The sequence below is a fragment of the Vigna unguiculata genome, chromosome 5, assembly GCF_037176805.1.
Source record: "Vigna unguiculata cultivar grain cowpea cultivar isolate G323 ecotype 2 chromosome 5, ASM3717680v1, whole genome shotgun sequence".
Lineage (NCBI taxonomy): Eukaryota > Viridiplantae > Streptophyta > Magnoliopsida > Fabales > Fabaceae > Vigna > Vigna unguiculata.
This window is the reverse complement of record NC_140796.1, coordinates 3,003,866-3,023,855: the sequence shown is the minus strand read 5'-3', so window position 1 is coordinate 3,023,855 and position 19,990 is coordinate 3,003,866. Positions and strand designations below refer to the sequence as shown.

The following is a 19,990-nucleotide window of genomic DNA, read 5'->3' as shown; positions in this document are numbered from 1 at the left end:
GGGAAAATTAGGGTTATTGAGAGCTTGGAATGTAGGAAAAGTACTAGTTGAGATAATGAGATAGGAAATTACAGACTAATTCTTCTTAAATATGATAATATAAAGTAAGAAAAACCGCGATATTTGTTAAGACACTAAACAGGTAATTTTGTTTTTTTTAATTTGTAAATAAAAAACAAACAAGTGATCCCCTATACCAATTTAAATAATATAAATATAAATAATTACGTAAACATAATAGTTGAGAAATTATGTAATTATATTTACTTTTAAATTAACTTAAATCCAAAGTATAGAGCAGCATCTTAAACTGAGTTGGAGTTTCGAGGATATGATTAAAGAACATAATACCAATTTATATTAACAATGACAAGTGGCAAAATCTGAAAAAATGAGGTGTGTGGAATCAATGAAAGTAACATGCTTTCATGTGAAGGGTGCTTCATTCTCCCTTATCCTTCACCACACTTGGAGATTGATAAAGGGTTAACATATTCTTTCATTAAATTAAACAATACCTTTTTTCTTTTATAAATGAGAAATTGAGTCTAATATATTTAAAGAAGAAAACATAAAATAAAATGAGTGAATTTATCTTTTGTAAAAAAGAAGAAAAAATTTTGGAGCAACTTTTATAAACCATCTAATCTTTCTTTATTTTGGTCTCTCTTTGTAGCCACAATTTGAGTGTTGATATGTTAGCTCCAAAAAGAGGAAGAACATAGGTTCCATAAATGTTAACTTCCCTCTAACAACATGAAAATTGTAGCCAAAGGCATGTGTTCAAGGAATTACCCTATTTCATTGGATGTTTTTGACCTACGATTATAATATTATTCTAATTTTTAATGTGATAAATTATTTGGGATAAATTAGGAAATAAGATTGAAAAAACATGTATATACTTATTACCATTGTTTTCTTTATAATTGATTATAAAAAATATATATATTGCTAGCCGTTTTAGTCTAACTCTCGATATAATAAATTGTTTAAAATTATCTAAAATATTAAAATTGATAATTATAGAAAAAAAATGGACATAATTATGGGATTTAACATTGTAATGAATTAGCAACTATTACAGTTATATATAATTATTTGGAATAATATTTAACAGATAATTTTTATGAAACGTGTTGTAATAAAAATAATTAACTTATAAATTTTTACATGTGATTTGATGTGATTCGGTGTTTCACTGATTCGATAGACAATAATTATCGTGTTTTAAATTTTTATTATTGTAAGGAAGAAATAGTAAAAAAAAAATTGATTAACACGAGGTTATATTAACCAAGTGTTGTTATAATGAAATGAAAACAAAGTTTATTTTGACATGAAATTATTTGTGATTTGTCTGTTTTATTTTAACCAAATGTTCTTCTAATGAAGAAATGCACAAAATAAAATTTATCTTGATGTGAAATAACATATGTAATTTGAAATAAACACAATCAATTGTACAAATATATTCATTTAATAAGTTAATTCGTAATCGAATTATAAAGAATTATAAAGATAAGTAACTTTTAAGTTGTTTATTGTACAACTAAAATATATTAAATGCTTATTATATTTATGTACATAATGTTTTTTTGTCCGTCATGCAAGTTGATCTTATGAAGATTTGTCTGCATCAAAGATCTTTTGAAAAATATGCTAAAGGCTAAAGTTATTTCATATCAATTGTCATGTTTTTAGAAAGAGTAAATGTTTTACAAATACTTTCATTTATCATATAACATGTTACTTGAATAAGAATTTTGTAATTAGTGTTGCATGAAAAACATTTAACATTTAACACATCTTTATGCTTGAACATGAAGAAGTGCAACTTGAAGAATAATATATTTTATGACATTTAGAAAGGATTACTGACAACTTTTTATTTTGGTTATTTATAAATTGAAAATACTCTTCAATAAATAAATAGGATTGATAATAATGAAATTGGTACCACTTTTACAATTTTTGAGCAACCCTTTAGTTATAACCTTAGAAATTTTAACATATTACTAATCTAGAAGAGTAAACTTTATTTGTATATATATTAAAATGTTACTTTTTTTTTAATAACTGCATATGATATCTCTTGTACAACAACTCTTGTAATTTACTTGTGTTAGTCATTGTGTTAGTCATGAGTTTGAATTCAAAATAATATTCAAAGTGTTTAATACAAATATGAGGTCCAAATAATAGTTTTGGTATTTGAGGTAGAATCCAAATAATATTTGTCCAGTCAACTATAAGTAGTTGAACTCAAGATAAAACTCAATTGTAATTTGCAACGCAAAATAACTCAATAACATAATATTTGTTAACAAGGATGTTAACAAGCAAATTAGTATACAAAATATTCAGACTAAATATTTTTTACCTATTTTTTTATTGCATCTATAACTATATATAAAGGGGATTCCCTCTTTTGTGTCCACATTTCATAATTCCAACTTTACCCTTTATAATTTAATTATTTATTAAATTTTTAAAAATTAACGGTTACTTTTACAAGTTTTTATAAAATTATTTACTTATCTCCTTTTTCTTTTTTTCTCTTACTATTCATCAACAGTTATTTTTCTCTTATTTTCTCCGTACATTTTATTTTATTTTTTATAAATATACTTTTATTTTGTTTATTAAATTAATAACATTACAATATCATCAATTATTAATATAATTCAAAAAATGCGTACACACAGGCGCGATAGCGCCTGTGTTTACACTAGTGTTATTAAAATGTTTTTAACTAGAAAATGAAAGTTTGTTTTAAACAAGATTTTTGAAAAATATTTTAAATAAGAGTCTATCAAGTTAATATATATATATATATATATATATATATATATATATGTATATATATATATATAACGACATATCTATTGACACTAATATTGAAAAAAAAAAACAGTAAATGATTGCATATTTCAATTATTCATTCTTATGTAAATTGTATGTTTTCACGTTAGTTAGTTTCTCATATTTGATATTTAGAACAGTTTTCTTTGTAATAAAATTTATAAATTAAATTAATATTGCTACTTATAAAAAAGTTAACAAAAAATATTAAAATACATACATTAATTTTATATTATGAAAAATAATTACTTTAATTTTATATTATGAAAAATAATTACTTTAGTTTCTTAGTTATCCGTTTTCTCAATAATTCTCAGGCTACATTTAAATTTCAGTCCCTTTCTAATTCTTTATTTGAAATTTTGATATTTTTAATAATTGTTGTTTACAAATTTTTGAAAAGTTATAACTTTAACTTAATGTTTTTTTTTTTAATTCACTAATCTTTTAGAATAAATATTTTAGGTATAAGAATCAATTACATCAAAATAAAAACAAATTGGATCAAATTATGAACTTTGCAATTATAGAAAAAAAAAATTGAATTTTGGAATTGATTTGGGCCAAAGTTTTTGGACCCAATAGGTGTCACTCAAATCCCCTTCAATTTTCTCTCTCATTCCTCTCTGAAGCTCTCAATCTGTGTTCTGTATCCGAACTCAGCCATGAGTGCATCTTCTACTCCTTCACCCGCCCAAATTCTCTCTCTCTTCCGTTCTCTCCTACGCGTCGCACGAGATTTCCCCGATTACAACATCAGGGAATACACCAAACGACGCACCATCGATGCGTTTCGGCAAAACGCCTCTCTGTCCGACCCCTCTTCGATTTCCTCCGCCTATTCCCACGGCAAGTCCCAGCTCGGCGTCGTCAAACGACAGGCCGTCGTGTACTCTCTCTACGCCCCTCCGCTCCGCAGCGTCATGGAACTCCAGCAAGTCCCTTTCTAGTAACGGTAACCTCTAGCATCACAGGGTTTAGGGTTTATGCCTCTTTGTGACGCTAATTTGTTACTTGCTGTGTATTAATTGATAATAGTTTGTGTTGGTATCAATTCAGGTTCTGAGAACTAATTGGAGAATTGTGTTTCCATAATCTGTAAGGAAGTGAAGATCTTTTCAGGTCTCAACCTAGAGTTGCTCTTTAATTTCCTGCCGTCATTTTTTAGGACAACTTTATGCATATTTTCTCTAAATTTGAGTGGTGCGTTCCTATAATAAATGGAAAACCGTTTTCTAGGGTTTAGAAGGGATGATTTAGTTGGTTTACCTGTAAATTTGATTACTTTTTGTTTGATGGTGATATCAATTTGGTGAAATGCTTCAAAAGTGATCATCTTGTGCTCTTGTTAATAATCAAGTTGCCATGCCTCATTATTAGCATGACAATGTTTTCTTTTGCTTAATTATTGGCTACCCTTGTGATTTTTGCAAGCTCTTCCATTTGGGATTTCGTAAGATGTGATGTTAAAACTTAAATTGCAAATTAAGAAGAAGAAAAAAGGTTTAAACTGGAAATTTCCAGTATTAGTTAAATACATGGTCAAACAGAAATGTGGTCTGTGTCTATAGTGCTCATGAAGGAGGTGTTGTGGAAGATATTATTGGAGAGGTTGAGGAATCAAATAGAGAGGATCATAACAATGGGGGAACTTGGTTTTGGCTGTTTTTGATATTATAAAATTATAAAACATTTTGTTAGAAAAGAATTGTAAAATATTTTGCAATGAAGAAATATTAAATTGGGAGATATACTGTGAATTATTTTTATAGTTTTTGTTATTATAAATTTGTTAAAAAAACTGTAGAACGTTTTAACATGAAAAATTATTAAATAGAGAAATAAGTGGAGAATGGTTTTATATGATTAGTGTTTATATTTATAATTTATAACCTTCTTTCATATTTATAAATAAATTATACAATTTTTTGCTATTTTGTTTTGATGTATACACATATACATACATATTTACTATTTTAAAAGTAAAATATAATTGAACTATAACATATTCATGTATGTTTGATAATTGTTAATTAACATTATACTTTAACAAAATAACCTATTTTTATCGGTTTGATTTTCATATTTTCAATTTGAAACAAATTGTTTGGCTTAAGAAATACTAAATTTAAAAGAATTAAAGAAAATTAGGTTAGCTCAATTATTAATAAAGAAATCGTGAAACCAAAATGACTTCTGTTGCAGAAATCTAAATCACATAAGTCGTGCTCCCTGATCATGACTTTGATTTTGTTAATCAAGATGCTAATTAGCTTTAAGTCCTGAGAAATTACATAAAAATAGTTAAAATTCGTAAGGGAGAATGAGAGGGAGTGATTATGAGTTTGTTTGGATAGAGAACTAGATGCACTTTTTCTGCATTGGGAAAAAAAAGTTTATATTTCCTGTAGAAAACTTCTAAGAAGTATTTGTAATTTGTATCCAGACAGGTACAATGTAAAAAGAAGATCAAAGGTTTTACGATAGAACAGACGGGATAATGTAAAAGAATGTTGTTCTGTACTTTGAAGATGATTTTACAAAAATGGTCGAAAGAATAGACAATGATTCTTCGAGTTCGAAATGTTGTAAAATACTTTATACATGAATTTAGATGCTACGTTATGTCTATGTTTATCAATGGCTTCAACAAAACAGTACCTATCCTCCAACTTTGAAAAACAAAACTGCATTTGGTGCTTACTATATGTTGCGTTTTTGTAAAGTCACGCTTAACACCAAAGTAGAAGATAGTCGAATTTGTAAATGTAACTTAATCACTCTAATTCTCCCAATTATCATTATTTTCTCTTTTTTCAGTCAATTTACTTCAAAATGGGTGCTTCTAAGTTATCGTGGTATTTCATGATCAAATCATCCTTAAATTTTACTCTGGCGGGACATTTAAGCTTTCTATTGTTAATTTTCTGGCCATTTTATTTCTTTTCTCAAGATCATTGTTGAATCCTTCATTTAATTATTCGAGTCAGATAAGAAATTGTGGTCTGCTTAACAATCATAATTTGTGTATCAACATTTTTTGGGTGGGTTAGCTGATTAGCTCACTGACGTTGACATTCAGGTATATGATGTATATATGAATAAGATACGAAACAAAGTATATAATCAATAAAGCCGCTTGATTCTTCATCAAATTATGGGTTTTCTACGATGAGACATTTAATAGTATATTTGTTAAATCCGCAAATTGGAATTGCCTAACAATATTCACAACTATCCTTTTATTCTACTACTATCAACATTGAGAAAACAAGTGACACTGCTTCAAATAGTGTTGGAAAAAGTTGATAGCCCGAATGCAGTAAAAACAACAACTGAAGTTGAACATTTCAAGTTCATTACAGAACCAGCGATCAGTTAGACACACAAATGAGCTCCACCAATCTGAAATCCAATAAAAAAAATACTCCTAGGTTACAATTAAACAATACAAATAGAGCGAAAACTAAGTCATACATGATACATTCCATGGTCCTTCACGTCAAAATCTTCACACCTTTACTCTTCTTCACACCACTTCTATTTTCCATCTTAAGTGGCAAAGGAGCAGAGTACATGAGCTTTTCTTGGTGCGCATGAAGCTGCTCTTTCTCCTCATTTTCCAGAAACCTTCCACTCTCCATCACCAACACTTCCTCCTCCTCATCAGCACCCTGATAAGAATTTACACCATCATCCTCAACTGCACCACTCACATTATCCAAAACCTCTCCTTGCTCATCACTAGATGAACAACTTCCATCGGAACATCTTACATCCCTACTATAAACCTCACGAATATTCCCATTTTCAGCAAACCTCACACTCTTCTTCACTCCAGCTTGAACTCCTCGCTTCCCAAGGAAGACGCCATTTTTCTTTGCAGACACCTCACTACTTCCACCAATCAAAACATTGGTCACCCCATCATCATGAATGCCCTCCTCAGACTCGGAATCTTCTTCATCATTAGCAGAAACCTTACATAATCTACTAAGCTTTTCAACCCTATCCCTCAAATTATTCAGCAGCTTCCTCCTTTCGTCATCACCTGCATTTCTCGGTGTTTGAACTTTCTTACCAGACCTCACAGTCTTTGCTTCTCTAACATAAAGCACGTGCTTTCTCAAAGCAACCTCTTCAATTGAGTCCAAAAACCGAACCAAATCTCTGCTGATCGACCTTTTCCCATCTACAATCATCGGATCACAACCCTAGAATCAAAATTGAAACTTTTAAGTTTTGTTGGGGGTAGAGAGGCTATTAGGCTAAAAAGCACAAGCACAGATCTCAGAGACTAAAAAAGTGTTCCAGAAAGTATTTACAGATTGCACACCAGCAAAATCTTAACACTCCTAGAGTAATTCAGACTCATTTCCTTCACGGATAGGATTCTGATCCTCACCCACTTAACCAAATTTAGCAGTTTATTTTTCTACTTTTTTTTTTTTTATTTAAAAGTAATAAATTCAAAAGAAAATTCTCATGATTAGATTACCTCAATGGAATCGAGTTCGAGGAGCAAGTTCATGGCTTTGAGAGAAAGGGCTGCGAAATCGACATGGGCATGGCTGGAACAGGAGGATTTGAGAGCGTTGAATGTGGATTTGATGGAAGCGAGGTGTTTGAGTTGGGTTAGGGTTCTTGATCTGCGAACAAGGAAGGAGCGAAAATGGGTTTGAATGACGGTGGCCGCGGTGTGTCGGAGGGAGTGGCGGGTGTAGTGATTGAGAGAGGACTCGAGGGATTCGATGCGGTGAAGGAGAGATGAGATAGCGGAATGAGTTTGGTGTTGGTGTTGAAGGTGGTGGTTTTGGGTGGGGAGGTTAAGGTTGTGGTGAGTGTGAGATTTGGTGTAGTTTTTTGGGGAAGGAAGAATAGGGTGAGGTTGGGGTTGAGAGAGGAATGATGCAATGGGGTGCAGAAGGTGGTGTTGGGGTGGCGGGGCTGTGCAACAGGTGTTAGGTGGGTTGTGGTAGCAGCAGCATTGGGTGGTGGTGGTGGTGGCTGTGATGGTGGGAGGAGGAGGAGGAGGAGCTTGGTGGTGGTGGTGACAGTGGCAGTGAGAGGCCATTCAGCGAGTGGGAGAACCAGCAACACTCCGAGGGAAGAAGGGTTTTGATCTTGTTGGCGAGAACTTGGTCAATTCAAAGGGTATTTAAGACACTGTAATGAATTGGTTTACCGTTTGCAAAAGAAATCAGATATTTACTTTCTTTGATAAAAGAATTTACTATGAAACATATTTTGATTATGTTTTTATCTGATAGACTTTAATGTTTTTAATTATTACATATATTATATTTCATAACCCTCGGGAAATTAAACAATTGACATTATTGTTTGTTCAGTTTAATGTGGAGGAAGGAGAATGAAAGGAAAAAGAAAGAAATATGTGAGAAATGAATAATAAGAATTAAGGTGATTTGGATTGAAAATGGAAATATCATAGAGAAAGTTGAAATTAAAATTAAAATAACCATAAAAACAGACAAAAGGATATAAATGTCTGAAGGTAGAAAAAGGATCACAATTTTAAAGAAAACAGTCTACTGATATTTATTTCGAGTAATATACTTTCCGACAAGAACACATTCCAATCAAATAAATATTCATTCAAGCATTATGTTTAATTATTTTGTTCTTCCTCTATTTATTTTATTTACCTTATTGAAATATTCTCATTTTTAATTCATTTTCAGCTTATTTTTTCTCTTTCACTTCTTCGCTTACTTTACTTTCATATATAGTTAGGGGCGTATTCAATTGAAATTCAAAAGATTTAATAGATTTGTTTTTATAAAAAATTGTGATATTCGGTAAAAAAATTAAACTAAATAAATCTCATGAACTCAATTAAGATTATCAATATTTAAATATACAAATTTAAAAGTAAAGTTTATAAAACTAAAAACGAGCAATTATACGTAAATATTTGAACCTTATCTGATCATAAATTATTAGATATGTTATATTTGATAACTTAAATAATAATAACTTTATTAGCGATTTTCAATTATTTCCAATTCATGTAATAACCTCCGTATTCAAAGTGCATACACGAGTCATGGTTGAGAAAAAAAATACACGAATTAATATAGTATAACATAATGACTAGATGATTTGAAAAATGAAAAACGCCTAAATACTATATAAAGTTAAGCCAAATATCCAATCTCTAGTGTATTTTCGTTAAAAACTTTGTTAATTATTTATTTATTTATTAGAGTTTGTTAAATGAAACTATATTCAATAAGAAAAAAAAAGACAAAGTATAAAATAACAGAAAAGGATAATCAAATTCTTTTATATTCTTACTAAGGAAAAATTGTCATATATTTTAAACTAGGAAAAAAAAATATAAGTTAAACTAAAATTGCATACTTACTATGATGGTTAACAGTTAAATGCGAGTTTACTCAGCTATAGTTTTGATTAAATACCATAGCTTCAACTTATTTTTGAATGAGCCGAGTGTGTGTAAAGAGAATCAGACAAATGTGTTGGTAATGATAGAAAGTTCCTATACTGTGAAAACATAATTCTTAAAAACAAAAAAACAGACAAAAAACAAAAAAAAGGAGCGTGGGGTATATACAAGTATTATTAAGATGGTGGCAAAGTTGGTGTCTAAAGTGTGCAGGAATCGAGGAAGGCAAAGTTTGTGGACACCACCACATTATTCCCTCCAAGAAACTATAAAGTAGTTTTTCTTTTTACTTTAAATGTAATTCATAAATTTAGACTAATGATAATAATTTGATTAAATAGAGTAAATCGGAAAGCCTTTGCCAAGAGTTTTTGTCTCACCTTAGTTTATATGATAACAGAGGCTACTAATTTAGATCACAATATCCATTGAAAAATACCTTTGAGCATGCAACATTATACGTTCTTGCTGAGACGATGGTGTGATACATCTCAAGTTTTCATCTGCTAAAACAATCTAAAAGTGTATATACTCACCCAAGTTCATATCTAAACTAAAAATTGAGAAGTGAATACTCTATTCAAATGCAGAATGAAGGTGCCAAAACAAACTATGTTCCTAAATATAAGGGGAGAATTCAACTGGCATATGTTTTCTTCAGCATAGCAGCATGCTTCTGTCCAGTAAGATGATAATTATAGACTGTCTCACTATTACACACCACGTTACATATAGCACATATCTTAACTGCTTCAGCTGCTGCCCCGCCATCAAGAACCTTCTTTTTCTTTTTCTCCAAGTCTTCAATGGTTTCAGCTTTTTTTCTCTTAATCTTGTTCCCACTGATTGATTTGCTCTTGTTGTCTGGTAACTGGGGTCCTATTACAGGATTAGATGACCCAGATGGTTGAACTTGGGTTGGTTTCAATGATTCTCTTAGTTTTTCCAAGTTCCTCTTGTGCTTCTTTCCTAATTTATGTTGGTCCAGCACTTCCTTTCCAGTGCATTCTATCTTGCAAACTTCACAATATGCAGGTTGCACAACCTTAGTTTTAGCTTTCTTTTGTTTTTTACTCAGTATTCCATTGCCATGAAGTTGAGCTGCAGTATTTGCCCACCACATAGCCAATTGTTCTGAGTCATTGGATGGTATAGAGATGCCCTGCACGGTTGCATGTATTTATGTATTTATTTCCAAATCTAGATAATAACAGTGCAATTAAAAAAAACGAATGGAGAACCCAGACTTGCATACAGCCAATAAACGAACTTTTATATACTATTCAAATCCTTATCCAAGCAATCTTAAAAACAATACAATAAAAACCCAGAGTCACTCAATGAATTTTTTTTAACACAGCGTTCTTCAAATGCTTTTTTGGGTCACCATGTGATTTGTGCAGAGTATTTGACAATGACTAATCTCCCCACAAAAACCTGACAAATTTCATGAAAACCTAACTGATCATCATAGCCGAGTCTCTCCTCCTAGATATATTTTTCTCCACTAAGGTCTCTATAAACTTAGTTCTACTTGAACCAACATGTTGGTAGTTAAGTACTTCCTTATAAAACAGATTTCAAATACACTATGAATGTAGAGAAAATTACCGGGACTATAATTTATAAAAGATAATGCACAATGAATTTTTACCATAATAGTATAGGCTGAATGACTTAATCAATGTCATGAGCTACTACTCCAATCCAATTAGTAGGTAAAACTTGTTCAGGTCAATTTTTTATGGAAAACTAAATATAACACGGCCAATGACAAAGGCAATGACTGCCAAACAAAGTTCATAGTAACTTCAAATCCATAGACAACTTCAATAAATTCAAAATCATAATCCACTCAATTTCAGAAATATATAGTAGAATAAATTTTTACATTCCTCTGCTTAAATTCTTAATTTCAGATAACTATGATAGAAAGATAGCTGATTCGAGATAACAAACAATGTGTACTTGATTCATGTGAAACCCAAACAATCAGATAACATAGTCTCGAGGTCATAAAACTTCCATTACCCAGATATAGAGGATGTGTATTTAGAATAGCAAGAGTATGCTCTACTAAGAGGAACATAATGGGTCAGAAGAATAGGCTTATGTAAAACATTATTGACTAATATGCTAACTCCTCTCATACTCATCATGGCCCTATATATGTCCAAAGTCATTTCAATATTGAAATACAAAACCATTGTATAATCTGCGATTTAGCTATAGCCAATAGTGTAAATTTTAATAATAAATGAACTTCTAACATCAATGAATATAATATGAAAGATATACTAAGCATGTCTAAGCATCCAAATATGGTATCCACATATTTCTACATGGATTTCAACTCCCTATGTCCAAACAAAATAAAAAACAAAAATCAGTCATACATCAATGGTAGACACTACGAGTATAGTTAACCAATCATCACCAACAACAAATCAATTTCCTATAAAACTTCAACTAGCTGCCACTAGACAAGAACATGCTCACTTCTATTTTAATTTTCAACTACTTCATGAAACTAATGGAAATGTACACAAGCAAAGATTAAAAAAACTCTCTGTCAGAACAATTTCAACGGCGACAACAAGGATACAGGGGCATCCAGGATAGTAGTAGTCCGTATTTGACCACAATTTCCCACAATATCAAGGATCTCAACAAAACTAGGACCGTGACTGCAATTTAAAACCTTGTTTAAAAGAGACCAATAATTGTGGACCAACATTATAAGCATAGCTCTATGCTCTCTACACGTGCAACCAGTAAACAGTATAAACCAGTCACAAATATAAAAGGAATCAAACTCATGCATACACATTATCCAAATCCGACTTTTCCCCTTTAAAAAATCAAAACTTTAGCCAAAGACTTTAAAGAAACGGGCACTTACAGGTGCATAGACAGTTGGGTCAGAACCAAATTGCCTAACAGCCTCTCTGGCAGCCCAGTTCTGGTTTACATAGTACCCAGAATTGGAATCAGCCCCAGCATGGGTCTGGGGATAGATCAAACTGGGAATGGGAACAGATTCATGATTTGAATACACAATAGGGTTCGACGGCGGAAGGGAATCAACCCCAGGAGGTTTGAGGGGAAGAGAGGAAGAGGGGTTAGGGTTTTGAGAATAAGAGGGGTAATGGGTGGTCTGAGATGGTGGAGGAGCATAAGATGATGAGGAAGGTTGAGGGAAAGAGAAGAGTGGGGTTTCGGTTTGCAGCGATTCAGCCCAATTGCCGTACTCCATGGCTAAATGTGTTTGAGTAGCATGAGGATTGAATTGAAGATGATGAAGAAGATGAAAAAGAAAGGGAAGATGCTATATGATTACACTGATTCAAAAAAACTACTTGCATACAAAGTTTCGGAAAATTATTTGTTCTTTTTCAAATAAGATATCCAAAATTAACAAATACAAAAAGATAATAACAGTTTTTTTTTTTTATTTACGCATGTACCTCCCCATATTTACCTTATAATAATAAAAAGTAACATTAATTATTCTAATTATTATTAAAACAAAAAATATTATTAGATTTAAATAAAATATATTCTTAAAAAATAATTATAAAATTTTAAAAAAATAAAATATTTTTATTAATAAAAAAATTGGTAGTAAAATACGTAAAAAGAAAAAATAAATATCAAATAAAAAAAAAACTTATAGCTTTTATTAATAACTAGTAAAAACACTTTTCTTTTACTACAATTGTTTTTATTAAATTACAAAATAATTTTAATTATTAAAATAAAAATGACTAATAAATTATAACATAACATTTATAAAAAGATAGGTTTAATTAATCGTAAGGTACCCAGTTTGGTACTAGAATGTCAAATTGGTACCTGCTTTTAAAAAAGTGTCAATTGCATCCCAACTTTTGAAAATTGCTTCAATTAGGTCCCTTTCAGACAGAGTTGACTAACGCCGTTAGTCAACGTGCCACGTGTCAATCTGTGGTTTTTTTGATTTTCTTTTTTAAAAATTTTAATTTTTTTTTAATTGTTAATTTTTTTTTAAAAATTTTATTTAAAAAAAAATTAAAAATGCCACGTGTCAAGTCCCTGTGTGTGACACGTGGCATTGTCAGTGCCACGTGGCATTGTAATGCCACGTGTCAGTGTCACTATCAGATGTCATTGTGATGATTTCGATTTAGTTCCCATTTATGTTTTTTCGTTTCAATTTAGTACCTACTGTATTTGATTCAATTTTGACCTAATAATTTTTAATAATTAAAATATTTTTTAATAAAATTAAAAGTAATTAAGTATAAAAGTTTAAAAAAAATTAAGTATTTGATATTTATATTAAAATTTAGTGGTAAAAGTCATTTTAGTACTTATAAATAGCATAACATTCATACAAATAATAAATTTGGTCTGAAATTGAGAAAAACATTATAAATATTAGTACTTAATTTTGTAAAAATATTTATACTTAATTATTTTTAATCTTATAAAAAATGTATTACAAAAATATTTTAATTATTAAAAAAAAAATTTGGACAAAATTGAATCAGATACACATACTTAGGTACTAAATTGAAACAAAAAGACATATGTGGGGACCAGATCGAAATCAACACAATGACATCTAATAGTGACACTGACACGTGGCATTACAATGCCACGTGGCACTGACAATGCCACGTGTCATACACAGGGACTTGACACGTGACATTTTTAATTTTTTTTAAAAAAAATTTTTTAAAAAAAATTAAAATTAAAAAAAAATTAATTTTTTTAAAAAAAAATCAAAAAAACCACAGATTGACACGTGGCACGTTGACTAACGGCGTTAGTCAACTCTGTCTGAAAGGACCTAATTGAAACAATTTTCAAAAGTTGGGATGCAATTGACACTTTTGTAAAAACGGGTACCAATTTGACATTCTAGTACCAAACTGGATACCTTACGATTAATTAAACCAAAAAGATAATATATATAATTTTTTTTAATAATTTTTTATTATGTAAATGATTTTTTATTACGAGTAATTATTTAAATTAAAAAAATTAATTAAGGGAGTGATCTACAAAAACAAATATATATATATATATATATATATATATATATATATATATATATATATATATATATATATATATATATATATTACATATTTGTATAAAATAAAGAGAATTAATTCATCATATAAATATTAATGGCTTCTTTTATTCTTAAGTCAGAGACACGAATAATATTAATAACTTTAAAGACCTTTAAAAAAACTGTCAATTCGCTCCTAAAAATAACTTTGTTCCTTTAGTCCTATGAAGCCCACAAAATTGTCATCCATATAGAACCTCGGATACTCTTTTGTTTATATTCAATTCCATAAGATCAAATTGACTAAAGTTATGATGTGGGACATTATGATTAACACTAGTAATTCCAACACATCTAAGACATTGATTTCATATACACTAAGCAACATTACATGTAAAGAAGAAATGAGAGACACTTTCCTCACCATTTCTACACATAACTATAAGCTAGACCCTATCAAAATACCTCTCCTAATCAAATTATCCTTAGTTGTCACTCTATTGAGGAAAACTTTCCATGCAAAGTGTTGAGCTAAGGGAAAAACTTTAATCTTCCAAAATTTTTTGAAGACTTTGTTGTGTTCCCTATGAATTATACCAAGAAATTTACTATAGGTTGATTTGACAGTGTAGTTGTCCCCTTCTTCATCTTTCCATATCAATGTGTCTTCTCTAACCTTAGATAGTCATCTACTTGTACGTTCTTCCATGAATCTACCTAATTGAGGTGTTTCATATTCAAACCATTCTCTTCTCCACTTCATTACTCATTCCCAACCTTGATTATTCCATCTTCCTAACTCCCTTATTGCTCCATTCTTATTAAGAGAATGAACATATAATATTGGGTAACTGACACACTCAAAGGTTGTTTTGAAATCCATTTGTCCTTCCAAAATTTGATATTGTTCCCCTTTTTCACCGTTCACTCTATATTACTTATGAACCGATTACCACATATCCCTTTGCTTATGGTATGTTTGGATGAAACAATTTAAAAAAGTAATTCATTTATTTGGAGAATTTGAAATTATTCCAATAAAATGGCATGTTTGAATTTAGATGAAAAAACTTAAAAAGAAATTGAAATTGAGAAATTTTAAGAAAATATTTCAAATAACTAAATTTGAAATTCACTTAAAAAAGAAGAAAATTGAAATTCTCCAAGTTGTGGAATTGCTCATTGCTTAGGACCAAAAAAGTCCACAAGTCCAAAAAGTAAAGTCAGGTTGGGCAGAAGGTCGAGATGACTTAGTTCGTACTGAATATTGAGCCGAGTTAGCCCTGACCTAAGGTCGAGATGAGATGGCTTTGGTCAAAAGTCGAGACAAAATGACTCTTTTAAGCCAAAGGTCGAGCTGGGTCGACCTTGACTAAATTTAAGTCGAGTTGGCTATGGCTAACGGTTGAGACGAGATGACTCTAAACTGAGTCGTCTGAGTTGAAGATCGAACTAAGTCATTGTTGATCTCTTGGCAAATGTATCAATAGTCAATTGTAGTATAATGATTTTCATAGTAAGAATGTTAATACCACGAGGAACGAGTTCAATTAAAATAGGTAGTTTATCTAGATCGGCTTATATACAAAGATATTCATTTGATTTATTGTTAATTGTTATATTAAGGTTAAAATACATTTTTGATTCCAATTTTCGTCAAGTTTTATCAAATCAGTCACAATTTTATTTTTGTGCTCAAATAGATTCTAATTTTCGTCAATTTTGTTCAATTAAATTTCTTTTGTTAAAATCGTTTAAATCATTAACGATCATGAACAGGATTGTCACATATCACATATCACTTCGTATTTATTTTTTTTTAATTTTTTAACAATAAAGTTTTACAAATTCAATTCATTAATTATACCTTAAATAAATAATACTTAACATTCTCCACCTTTTAAGTATTATAGAAAATTCTACCAACAAAGTTCTCAAACTAACAAAAGCTTCAAATGAGAATTTATTATTCTATTATTCAATTTGATGGATCCGATCTATTTAACATCCACCACCTATTGATTACATTTAATGCGTACCAAATCCTTTATAACACTTGCAAGAATATTGTTCACATTTAATGCGTACTAAATCCTAACACTTGCAAGAATATATTCGCCTAACTTTAAGAACTCGAGGGATCCATAATTTTTCTACTTGTAATAACTCACAACAGAAAAAAATAAATAAATAAAAACCTTTGAGCTGAGCCTAAGAGCTGCGCTTCACATGTCCTGCATACAAAAGCCATCTACAAGATCCTTTTAATGGAAGAAATTTGTAACTTTCTCAAAGGAAACTTTTGTTCAGAGTACATATAAAAGGTGTATAGATTATTAGTTTAGTTAAAGTATATTGAAACGTCAACCATTAAAATTTATATGAATTTTGATACACTCTAATCTTTCTTGTAGCCCTTCTTTCCACCTCAAATAATACTTACTCTCAAGATTACATAAATTTCCACTTTATGATATTAAAAGAAGATTAATCAAACAAAATAAGTTTCTCTGGTACATTCATAACAGACTGGAGTAAAGCAACAAGGAAGAACATAAAACCTCCTACTTCCCCACAATTTTTACCTCATTTATGTCAACTATTATGAGAAAGACAAGGAAGGAAAGAAAAACTAAAAAAATAATAAAGAATCAAACTGACTGCCTCAATACTTGACTGATATTGCAGTATACTTGATTAATAATCTATCTTATGCCACAGCAGGCATGTCTTTGAGCCATGGATCAAGTGGCTTACCAATTGAGTAAACTATGAAGCCAATCTCACGTAGCTTATCACCATCCACAACGTTTCTGCCATCAAAAACAAAAGCTGGTTTTTGCATGTTGTCAAATATCTTCTGGTAATCAAGAGTCTTGAACTCATCCCACTCGGTTAGAATACAGAGACCATGTGCATCCTTTGTTGCTTCATAGGCATCCCAAACCACACTGACTTTCTTCACAGTAGTGGGACTTGTGGGCTGCAGGTGGATCGGATGATCCCAATCAAACTTGTTCATTGATAGATCCCTCTGGATTTGGTCCTCGGTTACCTGTGGATCATATATGCTCAGGTTGGCCTTATCGCCAAGTAGACCCTGGCATACATCAATGGCAGGGGTCTCCCTCGTATCACCAGTGTCTTTCTTGAAGGCAAATCCAAGAATAGCAATCTTTTTGTTTGAAACAGTGTTGAACATTGATGAAACAACACGGTTCACAAAACGGCTCTTCTGATAGTCATTGATCTTGATAACTTGTTTCCAATACTCGGCCACCTCTGGAAGGCCATTGCACTCACAGATGTAAACAAGGTTCAAGATATCCTTCTGGAAGCATGATCCACCAAAACCAACACTAGCATTGAGGAACTTGGGTCCAATCCTTGAGTCCGTACCAACAGAATAGGACACCTGTTGAACATTTGCCCCAGTAGCCTCACAAAGTGCTGACATGGCATTAACAGATGAAATCCTTTGGGCCAAGAAAGCATTGGCAGCAAGCTTAGAAAGTTCTGCTGACCAGAGATTTGTGGTGAGTATTCTTTCTTCGGGAACCCATTGAGAATAAACATCCTTCAAAGCTTGAATAGCTTTTTGGCCCTCTGGGGTCTCCCTGCCTCCAATAAGAACACGGTCTGGTTTAAAGAGATCCTCGATTGCAGTTCCCTCAGCAAGGAATTCTGGGTTTGATAGAATCTGGAATTTGATTCCCTTGCTGTTGTGGGTTAGAATCTTCTCTATGGCCTCAGCAGTTTTGACTGGGACTGTGGATTTCTCTACCACAATCTTGTCAGACTTTGAGACATCAGCAATCATGCGAGCTGCGCTCTCCCAATATGTCAAATCTGCTGCTTTGCCAGCTCCAAGACCCTGAGTTTTAGTTGGGGTGTTGACAGAGACAAACACTATGTCAGCCTCAAAGACATGCTTTTCAACATCAGTGCTGAAGAAGAGGTTCTTGCCACGGCATTGCTTCACAACACCATCAAGACCAGGTTCATAGATAGGAAGCTGGTCACTGTTCCAGGCTGCAATGCGGGATTTAGAGATATCCACAACAGCCACTTCAATGGATGGGCACTTAAGTGCAATGACTGCCATTGTAGGACCCCCGACATATCCAGCGCCAATGCAGCAAATCTTCACCATTTTGCTTTTCTAAATAACCTATCGAAATCAGGTTTGAAACAGATCAGAGTTAGAACACAAGCTTGCAACGTAAGTCACTAAGATGCCTTATACAACTATCATTTCACATAATAGTATTAAAACAGTATAATATATACGCTATCAGATTCTGCAAATTGCAACTATTATCATCTAGGAAAACAAGGAAACAGGTCACCGTAGCTTCTTATGTCCTCATGAGTTCAAAGAATAGGACGAAAAATCTACCAGGTCTCGTCCTTTTTGAGAAATCATATCAAGAATCATCCTTTTGTTCTACCTAGACTTTAGGATCTAAGACCTGGCCAATCATGGCCAACAGAACTGCATGTTTCTATTTTAAAACAGTTCCTACTTAACATCTTGGAGTCAATACCATGTAAAAATTTCATATGAGAAAACAAGAAATCTGATTAAAAGAGATTCGAAAGTCAACAGATGAAAATGACCCGAATGATGAAGCAGGAACTTGCATACGAGCTTATATGAAACCAGATCTAGAACACACATGCAAACTTCAGTATGACTACTAGACAACCAGTAATACCAAAGCAGATCTAGCAACAAGAGCAGAACCATGAACTAAATGCACGTGGTTTCATAGCCAAATGCCACCAATCCCAGCAGATCCACCGTCAATTTTGCTTCAAAACAAGGTGACAACAAAAACCCACCAACAAAATCCACGAAAGCATCGAAATTTAACAACATAACAACAAAAGTAAGCGAAAACTGCAACAGATCCGTCTCACTTTCACACAAACCAGAGCCAAAACCATCAAGCACAAATAAAAAAAATATCAGCAAACAAGCAAAACAGCACGATCACACACAAACATAGCATAATTTTCAAACCATGAATGCGTGATGGAACAAACAGAGCATAATATTTCACATGAGAGGCAGTAAAAACAGGAAATGATAGTGTCGGAACCATACCTCCGGTGAAGAAACTATTAATCCCTTTGACTAAGGGAGAGAGAAAGAAGAAAATTATGTTATGCTGAAGAAGAGCGTGACCAAGGTTATATATACGCACCCAAAATCCACCTTCCTCAACATGTTATTACCAAAAGGGACACCATTGCAGTCGGTGTACAAAATCTATCTTTCTACTCTTCTAAAACTAAATATTATACATAACTCTATTTATTTAAAAATAATTCCTCGTTTTCATTATTATTTTTAAGAGAATATAAAAATAAAACCACTCATATAATAAATAGATAGGATTTGCATCTTGAAGCAAATATGAATCTACTTGTTTTAAAAATAAAAAAATAGATACATATAAAAACAAAAAGTTACTTGTTTTGTTCATTTTTTAAAAAGAAAAGACAAACTAATCTATCCAATGTTAATTTTTTTTTATATTATCGTGTTTAACTAAAAATATTCATCAACTTGATGATATATATATATATATATATATATATATATATATTAAAATATTTAAATGTGA

At 31.4% G+C, this 19,990-nt stretch overlaps 4 protein-coding genes across 4 annotated transcripts; 1 reads left to right on the top strand and 3 right to left on the bottom strand.

Moving 5' to 3' along the window:
• The first annotated feature begins 3,456 nt into the window (after positions 1-3,456).
• Positions 3,457-4,270, top strand: LOC114183688 (LYR family of Fe/S cluster biogenesis protein). The gene is made up of 2 exons (XM_028070800.2): positions 3,457-3,820; positions 3,925-4,270. Exon 1 carries the CDS (start codon positions 3,531-3,533, stop codon positions 3,813-3,815), a length of 285 nt encoding a protein of 94 aa, XP_027926601.1. The 5' UTR covers positions 3,457-3,530; the 3' UTR covers positions 3,816-3,820; positions 3,925-4,270.
• A 1,913-nt stretch (positions 4,271-6,183) lies between these two features.
• On the bottom strand, positions 6,184-8,004 carry LOC114182959 (calmodulin-binding protein-like protein). The gene is made up of 2 exons (XM_028069770.2): positions 7,364-8,004; positions 6,184-7,079 (listed from the first exon to the last, which is right to left on the bottom strand). The coding sequence occupies exons 1-2, from the start codon at positions 7,937-7,939 to the stop codon at positions 6,363-6,365; spliced, it is 1,293 nt and encodes a 430-aa protein (XP_027925571.1). The 5' UTR covers positions 7,940-8,004; the 3' UTR covers positions 6,184-6,362.
• A 1,701-nt stretch (positions 8,005-9,705) lies between these two features.
• Positions 9,706-12,664, bottom strand: LOC114183214 (uncharacterized). Its single transcript, XM_028070145.2, has 2 exons — positions 12,198-12,664; positions 9,706-10,457 (listed from the first exon to the last, which is right to left on the bottom strand). The coding sequence occupies exons 1-2, from the start codon at positions 12,549-12,551 to the stop codon at positions 9,933-9,935; spliced, it is 879 nt and encodes a 292-aa protein (XP_027925946.1). The 5' UTR covers positions 12,552-12,664; the 3' UTR covers positions 9,706-9,932.
• Positions 12,665-16,808: 4,144 nt separating this feature from the next.
• On the bottom strand, positions 16,809-19,608 carry LOC114183728 (UDP-glucose 6-dehydrogenase 1). Its single transcript, XM_028070847.2, has 2 exons — positions 19,468-19,608; positions 16,809-18,528 (listed from the first exon to the last, which is right to left on the bottom strand). Exon 2 carries the CDS (start codon positions 18,508-18,510, stop codon positions 17,068-17,070), a length of 1,443 nt encoding a protein of 480 aa, XP_027926648.1. The 5' UTR covers positions 18,511-18,528; positions 19,468-19,608; the 3' UTR covers positions 16,809-17,067.
• Between the last annotated feature and the right edge of the window lie 382 nt (positions 19,609-19,990).